At 40.5% G+C, this 16,901-nt stretch overlaps 1 protein-coding gene across 4 annotated transcripts in view; it reads right to left on the reverse strand.

Annotated features, from left to right (window-relative positions):
* cntfr (ciliary neurotrophic factor receptor) overlaps positions 1 to 16,901 on the reverse strand; it is a 208,868-nt gene that overhangs the window by 85,105 nt on the left and 106,862 nt on the right. For 3 of the 4 annotated variants that reach the window (XM_039614789.1, XM_031753211.2, XM_031753209.2), the window contains exon 4: positions 6,081 to 6,314. In XM_039614789.1, the coding sequence (XP_039470723.1) occupies positions 6,081 to 6,314 (234 nt within the window). Of the gene's footprint in view, positions 1 to 6,080; positions 6,315 to 13,653; positions 13,774 to 16,901 lie in introns of those variants that run through there. The other variant, XM_039614790.1, reaches the window with a different exon arrangement.

A 16,901-nucleotide genomic window follows, 5' to 3' on the forward strand; every position in this document is an offset into this window, starting at 1 on the left:
AATATACTATATCATATTAAAGTTATACTCTTTGGATGGGATATCAACAAGAGCTACAGTAAACAGCTATAAGTAAATATCATTTTAGTTGTTATAACTATTTGCATCTACTAATAAAAGCTTGACACACCAATGGTATGGAATGGTATACTGTCCTGCTGCGTAATTCAAATGGTGATTTACACACCTTATTGATTAAGGATAGATTGGACTTGGAATTAAGAAGCAGGGAAAGAATGACTGCATATTTTGTTCCATTTCTAGTCTTCCAACTATGGTTTTTGAGCACTAACCACACACACACAGCAACATGCACATGGGTTAAACAAATCAACTTGATACTCCAACACTAGTGGTTAAGACTTCTGTTGCAATTTGTAGCATTAAAAAAAAAAAAGCAACTGTTTACATAATGTCATTGCTATGATCTGAGAGCAGCTCAAACTGGATTTGTTTACAAGAATGGGTGCCAAACCTAGATCCCTCTTTTTTTTGTGTGATGATCTGTGGTATAAATTCATTACTACACAGACACAATTCTTGCTTGCAAGATGAATGCTTTTCTTCATTGTACATGTTTAAAATGTTGTCATTACAGTAATGGAAGCGGAGGAGTGGTTGCGGGCAGGGGCTGGTTTTGTATCCTCTCAGCTGGCATTCTGAGTGGCATACTGGCTGAGTAGCTGAATTATGGGCTCTAAAAACAGGGAGTCAATAGCAACAATGCTTTTAGACATGCATGTCTTGCATGTTCTTAAGGTGATAATCACTATCATTTCAAAGTTGTGAGAAAAGTTACCTCTAAAGGGAAGGAAAGAAGAAGTGGTCCATCTCAGTTTTCAAACTGGGGTTTCTGCCTGTCAATCTCTTAAATGCCCATCATTCAGAATTTATTCATTGCCACTGCATTTGGTGAAGAGTTGGTTTACATACGTCGGATGATTTTTTTCCGGTGAACTTTTTCTGGTAATAATAATAATTTTAAAAAATAGTTCAAAACTTTGATTACATTCACAAATTATATATGTTTTACACTGTATATTTAACCCTCTGTATCCAATAACAACCCCCTTTTTTAATGTTTACTCCCAAGTCACCTCAAGTGCTTGTGTTCATCTGTAGCATCTGAGTCTATAAAACTTTGTGAAAGAAGTCTGACATTGATCGATGAGTCTTTGAACCTCACTTTTCAGAGATAGAGTGATAATGAAGTGTTGAGGATATCCCGAACTTTTTTGTCAGTAAGGTCGGCTGTTTTTGCCAGACTTAGCTGTTGTCACTAACACTTTATCTGAAATAAAGCTAGCATCATCAGACTCATACTCTCACAGTACGACTTTTTAAACACTTGAGTCTAACTTTAGCTTAAAACAATTTGTTCTTGTTTTAGCCGACTAGTTGTCAGCTGTGCACAGATGGAAGATTTACACGCGTAATCCTGCTGACAATAGATAATTTCAATAATATAAGGAATAAATAAGAAGATTTATGCAAATTCTTTAAATTTTTTTTGACTAAATGTGAGTGTTTATAGTATTCACCAGATTCTCCCTTTCCTTTAAAATTGTCAAGAACATTTTAGTAGAATTCTGTTGGAGTGTGGAGGGTTAAATAAAACTTTTTCCCCCAGGGACTCAGGTTTCCTACGAAATAAGCCTCAGTAATTAACAGTCACACTGTACATTAAGTACTTCAATTAAACAGATGAGTTTATCTAGTTGTTACATCTGAACTAAGTCAATACAACCATTTTTCAAAGAGTTATCATCATGTAGTAGAGCTTTCAGTGAAATTGACTTTGAAAAAATACATAAAATAATGTATGCTATCATATGTAAAATGTTTCCCTAATGAAAAGGTCCTGCTGTACTTTCCTCCATCTCCCTGATAATTTTAACCATGGAACATCCTTTTGCAGAAGGTGTAAACTTTAAGTTATTTCCTTGTGTTATAACCAAGTTGCACATAGACTATGTCTAAAACTTGCATAAAGTACAGCTGGTTCAAGTTTGCTAAATGGCAGGCTTCTCGCTAGCAGTATATTGCAGCTGACAGGTGAGTGGCTGGATATATGATGCTATGCTGTTAATGCTGTGTTTGCTGGGAGGCTTAATAACTGGTTGGGTGCAGCTCATCTTGCTATACTATAAATTGTTTAGCTGACGGTCACTGAAAAACAGCAATACATACAAGAATGGACAAAGCCAGAGAAGAGCAGGACAGCAATAACTTCACTGTTGTGACAGCAAAGGATGCACTATCCCACAAAGCGCTTCAGTGTTTTATGACCGCTTGCTTATTAAATTATAATGAAATTTTACTGGGTGTACTCTTTCATTTTCTATTGTATTTTTTTTAAGCCATATGTCACTTTTTATTTTACCAGCTTTATGTTACCCCTTTTACCAGTTAACATCACGTCTTGTTCTGAAGATACAGTCTAAAGACGTCATTGAGTACTTGGGTGCTGAAGTTTCCTTGTGTGTCTCTCTGTTTATGCGTGTGGATGAGGAGATGGACAGTTTTTAAAACAAAGTAACAGAGAGAATGTAAACTAACAGTTATATACAGTGGGGAAATAATACAAATGGGAAAAGAAACAGACATCAAAGCGGCACTATATTTCCACATGAAACTCAACACAAACAAGTGCTGTCTCCTTGTGCTAACATTATGTTGACACACTCCATAAATTCGGTGTGAAGGTGGACCGAGCGCGCATACACACATAGCATAACACTAGTGTTCCTAATGCAAACCAGTGTAAACACAAAGCTAAGCGATGCTGCCTAACACAAATGAAAAAGCCAGCGTAGATGGATGGATGCTAGAAAGAGTGGGAAAATAAGGACGTCATACAAGGTTGCTTTACACACGTACACATAAGCATGAAGAATAACGAAAGGCAAGATAAGAAAGATGAGAGATAATCAAAAAAAGTTTGAGAGACAGAGACACAGAGTGAAGGAGAAAAATTAAAAAGCATAAACAGATGGCTCTGTGCTATTCTCCTGATAACACTTCTATCTGTGTGAAACATAACAAGCCCCCAGTGTAAGTAATAAACGCTGCATAAAATCAAACTACCATCATGATGGTAATCAGAACAAGTGTAGCCTGTCATGATGTCATTATCACTGTAGCTGCACAACACTTAAAGTTTTGTAGGTGGCAGTTAACATAATGAAAAAAAATGTAGCTAGAAAACAAAGGGGCAGTGATAACAGACAATGAAACACAGACAGAAGAGATTTAGAAATGCAGAGTTACAGTTGCTGCCACCCCGGCGTATCTTGAACGTGTCATAAAATCACAGACTGTTATTGAGACAGTTAGATTCAGTGCTAAAAGTAGGTTAGCAAAGTAGGATCTGACCCTTGATGAATGATTACACAATAAAACTCTGTCTCTCACACACAAAATGTCATTTTGATAGCAGAAAAGCAGCTCCGGTCTTCCACACGTGTGCTAGTTTGCACACAGATACTCTGTTTCCATCTGTCCGTCTAAGGCTCGCTCTCCCTCTGTCTCTGTTTTATGCATACCTAAACATACACACATATCCTGGCCTGTTTATGAATTGCATCATTCCCCCCGCTGACATAATTTGCCATAACATAAAACTCATTAAATCAGTATTACTTCAGCATTGTGTAATTCATCATTGCTGATATGATTAACCAAACTGTCATGCGCTCATATAGTCTCATTCATCAAACATTTGCTTGGAAATGTAGCATTTTAACATCAGCACTGGGATAAAATCTTGATGGGTTGTGTGTTTGGCCTCTATTGGTTCTGTTGACAAGTGGATGGAATCATACTGGCATGGTTTACTGTTTAGCTAAAGGGGACGTGAGCTGACCGCTTTTTCAAAAATATCTTTAACCGTTGAGTGTTTATTTATTTTATTTGTTTGTTTTTTTGGATCGGTTATTTGTATGCATGATTCACGAAAGACATTTTAACATTTCACCTGGCACAAATGAGATAAATGAACCAGTCGACCTGTCTTTCAATTTGCTTTTCTCAAAAATAGAGTTGTGGTGGACTCAATAACACAAGAGTGTCGGAAAGATGAACGCTGTATGGGCTATTTTTTCCCCCCTTGGAGTGATGAATCATGTGCTGTGTATCAAAATTTGCCACCGTTCTGAAGTAGCCTACTGTGACTGATGCCAAGAAGATATTTAATTTCACTCTCTAGCCTTCTTGCAGCTACAGTGTGATTTCTGTAAAAATTTAATTTAAAATGTTGTCTATTCCTTTTACTACTAACAGACTGAAAAGGAGGGAAGACAGAGAGTGATCATTTTCATGTGAACAAACACTGCCCAGCAGAGATAATGTCCCTGCTTTTCTTTTTTTAATTTTAACTACAGTAAGTAGATAATAATTCACTGTTGACTGAACATTGTTTTTATTCAATCTGTCATTTAAGATTGACATTCAATCAGTCATGAGGCATAACTGCAGTGACAGATGAATTCAAAAATAACAGCCAAGCTAATGGATGGAGGAGGATGATAAATATAATAACTGTGAATAAGTTATGTGATGTATTATAAATAAGGCAGAACGCTAATCTGCTGGTTAGAGAAATCACTTTTCATTAAAATCATTATTAACATTTATGGACATTCAAATATTTGGACATCCTGTAAGCTATACCAGTATACCACACAAAAGCATGTACTAAGATTAACGTTTAACTTAAATAGAGACCAACTAATGAAATTACTTCTGGGGTTCTTCTTTTCATTGTCATATAAACTGTTCAGCTTAGTAAATAAAGCAATTTATAACAAAGGCAATTTCATTCAAGTCATCTTCTTGCCATTTACCACTCCATCCAACACACTTATTATGCAAAGAATAAGTGCATAAAACTTTCACCATGAAAATAATGGATTTAAAATGAGGCCAATGCCAACTCACAAACCCTCATGGCAGTCCATTAAAAGTGACATCATTTACTTTTCGTATGATTATTACGATTATGCACACCATAACAGGAAATAGACCAAATATAATTTTAACAGCTATTCATAAGAACTGGTCAGCTGGCAGCAGATCTACTGTAAAGATTGTTATCACAACAATTCAAGTTTTATATTGGCATTTAAAATTTGAATGAAACAGCCCCTCAAACATTACAGCGTACTATTAAAATTGTCATTTAGCTGAAGTGCTCACTTTGCACGGAACAAAAAGAATATGGAAATTTGGTAGCCAGCAGTATGTTGACCCTCACAGTCATTAATACAAAGTCATAACATCAGGACCTGTGACTAGTCAATAGAATGGATTCAGCTTCTTAAGTAATATTCCTCAGTCTTTAGACGCAGTTGATTGCAGGGATGGTCGAAGCTTTTATAAGCTCTGACCATCCCGCAGTCAAAGCTTATTTCAAAAGGGCCTTTACTGTGATTCCACTAAGACTGGAATGATATCACAAATGATATCACAAGCATCGACCGAGACTATCTAAGTCTAAGCTGATCACATATTTAGACCTTTTTTGTCAAGCTTTGGAAGCAGCTGAAGTTGGAATTGTGGTTGGAGGGTTAGGGTTGTTGTTGTATTATTCTATGTAAATGGTTTGAATGTATGTAGCATGATTTATTTGTATTGATTATCATTATTATTAGTAGTAGTAATAGTAGTAATATAATGCAAAGTCATTTGGTTTTAAATGTGTTAAAGACATAAAATGTACTTGTTACTTTACTTTGTTGAATAATTTTACATTACACAGAAAGCTACTTAAACATAGCTGAAATAAGACTAAGCAGGGCATCTATAGCCATTATTTTTATCACATTTTTATCAGATTACTTTTGAAATTATCAGCAGTGTCATACTTGTTTCTATGTTGTTGGGTTTTTTTTCTTTGCTTTTTGTTGACATCCCAATGGCATCAAGACTAGCTTATTTTATTTTACTACTTTCTTATTTTATTCACCTTTTGTCTTTCCAGCTTATGTCTGCAATCACTCACTTTCCCTTCAGGATGATTAAAAATGTGTCATGTCTCATCCTTAACACTTAGAGGGCAAATGCGTAGCTACTGTACTTACTTCCAATTTGGAGAAAGATGGCTTCATGTTTGTCATCATCTTGCTTCTGAAAACAGGTGTAGAGTCCAGTATGGTTCAGGGACACGTTAGTCAGAATCAGTCTGGGACCTTCTAGACTGTGCTGGGCCTTCACATATGTCCCATTCATCTTCCATGATACTGATGCATCATTGTCCAGGGAGCCACACTGCATGGTGACATCACTGCCTATTCGTCCATACTGGATCCTATCAGCTAAAAAGAGACAGAGACAATGATTAAGTGCTGGTGATAGCAACAGCTAATAACCACTAAAATATCTGTGCAGTGTAATTACTGCCCTGTGTGCATGTTGGCCCTTGGCAACTGAACACAGACGGTCAAAATCAAGGCATGAATGAGAATATGCAAAGCAAAACATAGTCTGGTTTACTGGTTTGCACAAACAAAACAACAGACTCTATCAAAGTTGCATTTTTTATGTGCTTCTTAAGCGATACATTGGAAAAGAAACAGTATTATTAGGATTCAACACACTTCCAATGAATCTATTCTTATTCTTTTTTTGTTTTTTCTGTGTGTGTGTGTGTTTCTGGACACTAATTCTCTCTCACTAAATCTCTCTGGTTTCATAAATGTTTATTTGTGTACACAAAAAAATATATTTTCCACTTTAAGGAACAAAGGTTCAAATTTTGGCAATGACATGAATCATTTTGCTGCTCACGTCAGAAACAGTACCTTAAGGGACAGATTTTCACAATTCAATTGAATTATGATTTTAAAATGTTCCAGTTAGGTTTAGGTATTAAACACTAACTAGTTAGTTTTGGAAAAAGATGGTTTGGGCAAAAATATAACAGTTGCTATTTCACAGCTCAATTTCCTGATTGGCAGACTGACACATCCCCGCAGAAAGCTCTTGACAACATTTCTGCTACAGACAAAAAATACATTGTGATTTATAATTGAAATATATTTCAAAAATGTGGGGACTGACAAAACCCCCCAAAACAAATCAGGTCCATAAACACAAACAACTTTCTGTGACTATTTCTATCATAACAAATTTTGAAAAAGAAAGTTGACTCTGATGTGTCTTTTCATCTTCTGTTAACTAACAGCAATGCCCAGTCAGGAAAGTAGTTGGGTCTGTGACCTCCAGGGTTAAGGGTTATATGTGAGCCTAATGGGTGTTCTTGCCAAACACTGGGGTTAGTAGCCCTGTTGTGTTGATAAGCCTCATGGGGCATGCCACGACCACAGAGACTGAAGACCTCAGATTAACACTTAACACTGAGGATCAACAGCACAACAAGAAACAACAATAAAATATCGATCCCCATCTCTGTAAAAGCCCTCTTCTATGAACGGGGGAGGGGGGGGGGGCTTGCCTCTACTGGCTGTAGATCAAATGCTGTCAAGATCCTTGTCTTGGTCTGATGTCTCTCCTTGTCTTTTTCTTTGTGTGTCTGTCCCCACCCACCTTTGTTTCTCACAACAATGCCTTTCATTTTGCAGTTCTTTTTTCACTTGAGCTAGCTTCCATCTCTCAATCTACTCAGACATGCTTCTTAACACAGCTGATACAGATGTCAACCCAGTGTTTCATGTATATTTCATGTCCCATAACAGAGCCATCTATATTTAATGGGACAAGATCCTTGTCCCCATTAACATTAACCCAACGCTGTTTGTTCTCTTCGTCTTCTATTCCGCCGTTCATTACCCCTCACTAACCCTTTCTTTTTGTTATTCTCTGTGATTCATGCCATCTTCATTTTTTTCTATTATTATCATTTTTTTTCTTCTGCTGTCCGCCCGAACCATCTCCATGCTCGCCCTCCAAATTCCCCAAATAATGTGTGTGCATATGCATGTCAGTGGCAAGAAATGCCAATTTCTTTGATCTCCTTCTCTGTCAACTTACTTTGAACAAGTTTGTGTGACTTTATTTACATAAAAAGCTATTTGCATCTTAGCATAAACCTTAAAGTTTGACTTTGATGTTAGCTTTGATGATGATGCTGGTGCCCTGGTGCTTCATGTGACAAGGAAGAGAAGAGAAGAGAAGAGAAGAGAAGAGAAGAGAAGAGAAGAGAAGAGAAGAGAAGAGAAGAGAAGAGAAGAGAAGAGAAGAGAAGAGACCTTTGACCTTTAACACACCTTTATTACATCAATACTTCAACTCACAACCAGAACTGAAAATGAATGCCAAATCAACATATTAACAACCCTCCCCTCCCACCATCAACCCCACCCAAATACAATAAACACAGAAACCAAAACAAAACCAGAAAACACTCCATTCGGCACTTTTCAAAAAGTCAAACCTAAATTATCATCAGTTATTTTACACAAAACCCCATTAATGCCCCAAATAGAGACAAACTCTTCAATGTTGGACACCATCTTATAATAAACAAACTCCACTTTCAAACGTGCACCCACTAACCCTTTAAACATAAGTTCCAAATTTACAGATCCCGTTCCCTTCATTTTGTTCCTCCTTGTGAGCCATATACTCATCTTCGCCTGACCTATCAAAAATTAATCAAACAAACCTTCCCTACGCTGCGCTGCAGAGTACCTCGGACCCAGGATAAAGAGACCCTCCTCCAAAACACTCCCAAGGCCAGCAAGCCACTGCCGCAGCAATGAAAAAAGGCCAGCTAGCCTGGAACAGCCAAGCCACAGGTGCTGCAGTGTTTCCTCGGTCAGACAGAAAAGACAGTGGTTCCCCGTTCGTGGATCCATATGTGCCACGTGTCTGTTCGTAGCCACGGCCCCATGCACGATTCTCCACTGGAGATCCGCACTGCGTTTCTCTATGGGAGGTTTGTACAGGGACCTCCAGCTGCCCCTCGGAGATGACCCCGGAGCCAACACACCTGACCACCTCGACTCCAGAACACCAGCCAACAATCCCCTGTTCAGCACCTTTACAGCCACCTCATATATAGCCTTCTTTGAAATCCTTGACAGGTCACCCAGAACAGGTGTTCGAAAGGAAAGAAGAGAGCCTCCTCCTCATCCTGCTCCCCAACTGCAGCACAAACAGACAGCAAAGGAAGTCAGCTGAACTTGGTTGACCACCTGCAGAGCGAGTCCCCAGCGCAGCCCTTACGAGTCCAGGAAGACCACCCACGACTTCTTCCACCAGCTTCTCCAGAAAGCGCAGAGACCTGATCCCAGTCTCCTGAGCCAACTTGGCAGCCGTTTTCCACTGCCCTGCCCGTCCTCAGGTCCGCCAGCTTGGTAAGACCAGCATTGACGAGGAACCTCTGCACACTAGCAGTGCTGAGCATCCTACTTGGCACCAAGGAATTGTAAAACAGAGGCTCCTCACCAACATCACCATAAAATTGAGAACAGTCTCTCTGTACTTTAAAAACAGTCTTCCAAGCAGTCAAAACAGACTGGTAAAAACAGAGGTCTGCGAAAGGTCCATGCCAGTCAGGTCTATGAGAAACAGGTGCTTGTCATATGTAAGTTCCTTTATCCTGTGAAGCAGCGTAGATGCAGTCTTGAACCAGGGTGGCTGTTGTCTTTGATAAAGATAACGCTGTGCTGTCTGAAGACGGAACGCTGTGACACGGCTGCGAAGGTCGATCAGACTCTGACCCCCTCTGACACAGGTAGAGACAGCACAGCAGACCTGATCCAGTGAAACCCTCCCAAAAGAAATTAACCAGTCGTTTTGTATCTCCTTGAGAAGAGAGGCTGGAGGTTCAACAACAGTGGCACGGTGCCAGAGTACAGAAGCGGCCAGGTTGTTAACAACCAAAGTCCTTCCCCTGTAAGACAACTGTGGCAGGACCCAAGTCCATCGAGACAACCGGGCAGCAATCTTTTCAACAACACCCTCCCAGTTCTTCCCTGAAAAGCATCAGTTCCCAAAACACCCCAGACACTTCAGTCCCTCCCTGTTCCACTGTAATTCTGCCGGTAACACTGGCTCCCCTTTATCAACCCACCCTCCCAAAATGAAACCTTCACACTTTGACCAGTTAACCTTTGCGGAGGATGCTCGCTCATACAAGTCCAGTGTCTTTCTGAGTGTTGTAACATCACATTGACTGGTTAAAAAACCGTAACATCATCAGCATAAGCAGACAATTTTACTGGACTTCCTGCTCCGGTAAAGGTAAAACCTAAGAGTCCCTGTCTAAGATGGTGTAAAAGGGGTTCAATGGCCAGTGCATACAACATACCAGAAAGAGGGCATCCCTGCCTGATGCCCCTCAGAGCCGGAACAGGCCGACTCAACCCTCCCCCACCTTTAACATAACAGCAGCATTTGAATACAACAATTTGATCCAAGAAATGAAAATGTTCCCGAACCCAAAAGCTTCTAAAGTTTTAAACAAATAGTGGTGATCAACTCTATCAAAGGCCTTTTCCTGATCCAGAGATAAAACCCCACATCCAAGCCCTTGAGCTTGGCCAGATCAATAATGTCTCGAATTAAAACAAGTTGTCCATAATAGTTCTTTCAGGGACACAGTATGCTTGATCCACATCAACAATCATGTCAATACAGGTCTTCAACCTGTTAGAAAGACATTTCATAAGAATCTTGTAGTCCGTACAAAGCAAAGAGACAGGCCTCCAATTTTTGAGCAAGCCCAGGTCCCCTTTCTTGGCAGTAAAGTCAAAACTGCCCTTGTGCAACTTGTTGGCAAGATCCCAGTGGTCATACAGTGCGTGAAAACCTCATAAATGTCCTCTCCATCATCGACCAGAATTTTTGGTAAAATTCCGCAGGAAGACCATCAACTCCTGATGACCGACCACCGTTAAGTTGTTGAACCGCTGAAGACATCTCCGCAAAGGAAATAGCAGACTCCAACACAGCCGATTCAGCCTCATCCAGCCGTGGCAGCCCCACCAGCATCTTCTTCGTCACACATTCAGGGTCACACAGCGTCAGCACTAAAAAGGCCGGCATAAAAGTCAATGGCAAGCTTCCTCATTGCCACTGAGTCAGAAGTCACCTTCCCATCGGGGAGCCTTAGGTGCAACATTTGGTGTGACTCTCGAACCCTTTTCTCCAGCTTAAAAAGAACTTTGTCGGGCATCTATTTCCTTAATAGTAGAAATCCGAGTCCTGAGAAGAGCACCCTTTGCTCTCTCGTGAAGAAACTTGCCCAAAGCCTTCCTCCTACTGCCCCAGGCATCATTTCTATCGTCTGTCCCACTTAAAATCTCAGTCTCTAGCCTCTTGAGCTCTCTTCTAAGTCCTCCAAGTAATCTTTAACAGTAGCCGTTGCATGTGATGTGTATTGTTGACAAAAAGCTTAATCTGTGTCTTCCCCACCTCCCACCATTGAGCCAAATTGCAAAAGTCCGTTTTCCTCAGTTTCCAGTGGCACCAGAAGTCAGAAAAAGCTCGACAGAACTCTTTGTCATGAATCAGCTGCACGTTAAAGCGCCAGTGCGAACAGATGGTAGAATGCACCAATAAAGAAATATCAGCAGTCACTAAATGATGATCAGAAAAACCAACAGGTGAAATCTCTGCTTTAACTAGTCTATTATTATACGTCTGGTTGATATATAATCTATCAAGCCTAGCTGCCTTCACATTGCTCTCAGAGACTTTCACATATGTATACTGTCTGGTTGCGGGATGGAGCTTTCTCCACACATCAGTCAAATCATGCTGAAGAATGATTGTAGACAAAAGTGAGCCCGAAGGTGGGTGAGGCTCTCCTGTGTTTCTGTCAACTGAAGGGTGGGTTGTGCAATTCCAGTCCCCTCCCAGCACTATTATTGAACCACTATTTAATTTTGCTAACCCATCAGTAATTTTTCGAAATAATCGCACACGACCCGCAACTGAGTTATGGGCGTAGACATTCAGAAAAGCAAAAGATATCCCCTTGATAGTTGCTTTTACTACCTGAGCCCTTCCCTGCTCTATCTCACAGACAGAAACATGTGACAGGTGAAGGTGCCCAGAAAATAAAATTGCTACACCCGCACTGAGGTTGGTACCATGACTTAAAAAGCCTGCCCACTCCAACTCATTCCCCATTCTGTCTCATTATCTACAGTGCTATGTGTTTCCTGTAAAAAGAACACATCAATGTTTTTGTTCTTGCTAAGCTCCACTAAGACTGCACGCCTTTCCCTATCCCTACCCCCATTAATGTTAAGTGTACCTACTCTCAAGCTCGCCATATAAGAAAGAGAGAAGAGGAGGAGAAAAAGAGAAAAGACAGTGAGACACTTCCAGAAAGACACCCTTAGTGCTCTAAACATCTCACTATGCTTTTAAAGGAGTTTTTCCACGTTTTTCCCTCCTCAACTTAGTCAGGATCTTCTTAAGACGGAATCTTTTCTGTTTGCTCAATTGTTCATAACCAACAACTCTTCTGATTTTCAGAACAGATTTTATAAAAAGATCAACATCTGGAAAAAACTCAGTGACATCCACAGACTGCATACCAAATGTCTCATCCAAAAAGCGATTTATATCTTCCAAGGAATACGACTGCTGATGGTCGTCTTGTGAAACAATATCAGAGCATTGTGACAGGGAATCATCTTCCAACAAGTCGTCTTCCTCATTTTCTGCGCTCAAAGAACCCGAAACTACATTTGCAACACCCACCTCACTTGCCGCTGCTTTGGTCTGTCCACTATCCTGATTTTCCTCCACACTTTCCCCTGACCTGTATGTCATCACAGCCATCCTCCACCTCAGTAGTCGCCTGTACTACCCCTGTTCTTCTAGCGCAGCCTGTGGAGCACTGGCTGCGACCTCCATTCTGTCACCCTGCGCCGCCAGCGGCTCGCCGATGACAGCGCTGCTCGTGAGACGGCCGCTCGTCCGCATCGCTACAAGCCGGCCGTTCTCCCGCACCGGCAGCGCGCTCCTGCTCACTCGCCCCACTAGCATGAGCCTCTTGCTCACCTGTGTCACCACGCACCTCCTGCTCTTTGTGAGGGCAGGACGAGCGTTATGGCCAACATCACCACACTCAAAACACTTCATGCTACCTGCACTGGCGTAAACAGTATATAAGCCGTTTTCATACCGTACTTTAAACGACACTTCCAGTGTCTGCGAAGGATCGTTCAGGTACATGAAGGCCTGCCTTCTTAGTGACTGAACGTGCTGCAGTCTGGCGTCTTTGCAGCCAAGACGAACAACCCTGAACCCGCTAGCAAACTTTCCAAAGCGGGTCAGTTCTTTTTCAAGTAGCTCATTCGGGATGAACGGCGGGACACCGGACACGGTGACCCGCGTAGACGGCACAAACAGCGGCGAAACACCCACAAACAAATCATCCAGAATGATCCCCTTTCAACCAACAGGTGAACCAAGCGCTCCTCACGGAGAAAAGCAACCACAGCCTTGTTCATCCGAGAGCCATAAGTTATATTCTCATGGCCCACCTGTTCACCAACAGCTAGCAGAACCTGCTCCACGGTGTACTGCTGGGGTGCCACCACCCTGGCCCCATGTCTAATAGACAGGGGAGGCGAACCCTCACTGGGGAGGGACGCCATAACCCAAGGTAAAACCGGCCAATTAACTAAAGTCCTTCACTTCACACAACACAATGAAATAAACGTGCCTTACCTTTTAACCACCCATAAGCCCAAAGTTTTCTGGAAAAAACAGTCCAAACGTCCCAAACTCACTCAACAGCTCCACGCACTCACCACACACCTTCACACACCCATTCACTCACACTCCCAGCATGCAGTGCAGGAAGGAGAGGAGAGGAGAGGAGAGGAGAGACCTTGAATTTTAAGTCTGTGGTCATTCATTGCACTTTCAAACCAACTAACTGCAGAATATATTGTGTGATTACTGGTAACTTGTAATAGTAATTCTTACTTATCAAAGACACAGAAGTCATTTCAAAATTGATTTGAACACTGACATTGAGTTGTTAATAGAGTAGAAGTGGAAAGTCATGAATGTCATCCAACTGATTTCATCAGAAAGAAGTTGTTATTAGTAGCTGAAAGAAAAATGAAGTCTCTGGCGAGAGCTTACCCCTTACAAAATTTTTGCACTTAGCATTTCTTGTTTTTGTGAAGGTCAGTACCCGTCTATGTACAGCAATGATTCTTTAACCTCTCCTGTCCCCCTCACTGCCACATCCAATCCTTTGTATCTTCTCAGGTTACATCACCTTCTCACTGCCTCAGTCCTTTCAAATATCCAGTCACATCTTTCGCCTTTGCTCCTTCTCCATCTCTCTCCATTTCATTTTGTCCTCTCACTTCTTCTTGTCTTTCTTCTGTCCTATCAACACTCTCCTCCTCTCCTCTCACTCTCTGTGTCAGTCTCTATCTCTATCGTTCGTCCTCCACCCTTGTCTATGTGTCACTGCCATCTGTCTGTATCAATGCCCTGCTTTGAACTTCAACTTGTCCAGCAATAACTTTTAGCTGATGATGATTCACAAACAGTGTCCAGTGTGCACCGGAATTACATTTTCTGAAGCTGTGGGCTCAGTGCATTTCAAGCTGTTGATTCCTGTTGATTCATCTTAGTTTAACTTATTCAGATAACCCGTAACATTTTTGTTCTCATTGCTTCGTGTCGCTATACTTTCCACTCATCAAGAGATCACAGATTCAGAGACAGAGTTTTAAAAACATCCCCAGCTGGTACAGTTATAACTACTGACTATTCTCAGCTGGGGGCTGATAAACACAGAGTGTTCTGCTAAATATTTAAGGATTAAAAATGTTCAATGTGGTATTAAATCAAGTGTGAATTCATATTACTGAAGTTACATTTAATCCACTTGAACACTTTGGATAACTTGTGTAGTTTATGGCACCAGAGAATTAACTTTATCAGGATTTTAAGCCTCGTCCTTCATTCATACAAGCTCCAGTTGCACAGATAAAATGGTCTTATGGAGTCTTAATATACCAAAAATCAACATATGATAATGTCCGTGAGCCCTCCATGCTGTAGTACTACTATCTGCTGTAGGGATGCTAGCTGTTACCTTTGTGTCTGCTTTTGTTTATCCTTCTGAGAGTTATTCTCACTCTGTCTCTCTTATCTTGTCCCCCCTCTGTATATCTCATTGCTCATCTTTTGCTCTCCCCTCTCCATTACTTTCGCTCCCTCTGACCTTGATGCTGCTCACTTACATGCCATATGAATTGTGTTGAAACTTCAGTATTCATACATGGTATATCAGGAGATCAGTAGTCTTCTAACATGCCACTCATGCATAATACACCTTATAGCAACAGTGGAAACACAAGCAGATACTTATGATTACAATCATGTACTCACTCGCGCATACGTAGACTGCCCTGCATAATGTCCTCATGCCTCATGACCATCCAGACAAGCAGGCCTAATAACCATAATGGCATTCAACTCAAGTGCTATTGTTCTCTTGGTAATAGACAGGGCACTTTACGCAGTGGTAGAACACTGGTTTTCCCTGCTAAATGAGAATATGAACCACAAATGTCCTTCACAAAGATTTAGTGTTACTAATTTTACTTATTATTCTTTTTATTTGGTTTGAAGCCAGTTGAGACTGCCTAAGTATATACAGAGCTTATAACTACCCTGGAGCCTTAAGAAAAGATCATTTATTGACTACCTCCAAAACCTCTCATCTAGCAACCAAAAGTACACAATTTTGGAACTAAAACCAGGATTCAATCTGATGAATTATATTAGTGCGAGTTTTTTTGTTTTCTCTCCTTTCAAGTTGAAACACCAGAGTCCAAAAATGAACCACGTCGATGGCATGCTGCCAGCATTATATTCATGATTTAATGTCATTTCATCTGCTATTTTTCATGCTTACCACCAACAACACAAACATCAAGCACTACCTAAAAAAAATTACACCACAGCTTAAAAGTAAAACAAACAAAACAGTGAATGCATAATTCAAGTCACAATTTCAGGGTTTTAAAAAACACCACATATATTACATTTGAAATGCTTGGAAATGTAATGTGGTAAGTTTCTTTCATTGTGTGTGCACCCGCACGTACACCACACCATCAGGGCCCAAGGGAAGGCTAGTTTCTCAACAGTTTTTTTTCTTGCCAGGAAAGTTGAACTTTGCATTAAATGTGGGATTCTTCAGGGCACTGAGGGCATTGCAGTTCTTATGCAGTCCTGTGATGTTTTCAGTATATTACGATTTAACGATAAAGAGCCAGCATAATGTCATATTTTGGCTAAGACCTGCAAGACAATCCAGTATTGCTGTCCAGAGGCTATTTAAAGAAAAACAAGCACATTCATAGAAACCAAAAAAGCAACTGGCTGTACATCTAGCTCCATGAGCTGTTTACTAAACCGACATAAGCAACGAGCCCACATAAACAAATGCACACAGGCAGATTAACTTATAGTGATGTATATACATGTACATTAGCATGTGTACAGAAACTTGCGCAACACCAAGTGCAGAACATTAGGATTCTAACACAATACATGTTTAAGAAAATATAGTTCGTATAGAATTATTTCATTATTGTAAACTATAATGATTCCTAAGGGAATTAATTAGTTACTTTTAAATGTATTTTAAATCTAACATGCAGTCCAGAAGTAAAGAAGATATATATGCACAGCTTTGCATTTTACCACAACATTTAACATAATACATGCACATCAATGATCATGAAACTGCTAATGTTTAATCATAAGTATCTGCTTGTGTTTCCACTGTTGCTATGCATGAAACTGCCGCACCACAATCCTAGTTCAAACACACAGTAATCATGAAAAAAGTGACCTCATATAAGATTATACACTTGGGATGCGTGCGCTCACACACACACACACACACACACACACACACACACACACACACACACACA

The sequence above is a fragment of the Oreochromis aureus genome, linkage group 7 (genome assembly GCF_013358895.1).
Source record: "Oreochromis aureus strain Israel breed Guangdong linkage group 7, ZZ_aureus, whole genome shotgun sequence".
Taxonomy (NCBI): domain Eukaryota; kingdom Metazoa; phylum Chordata; class Actinopteri; order Cichliformes; family Cichlidae; genus Oreochromis; species Oreochromis aureus.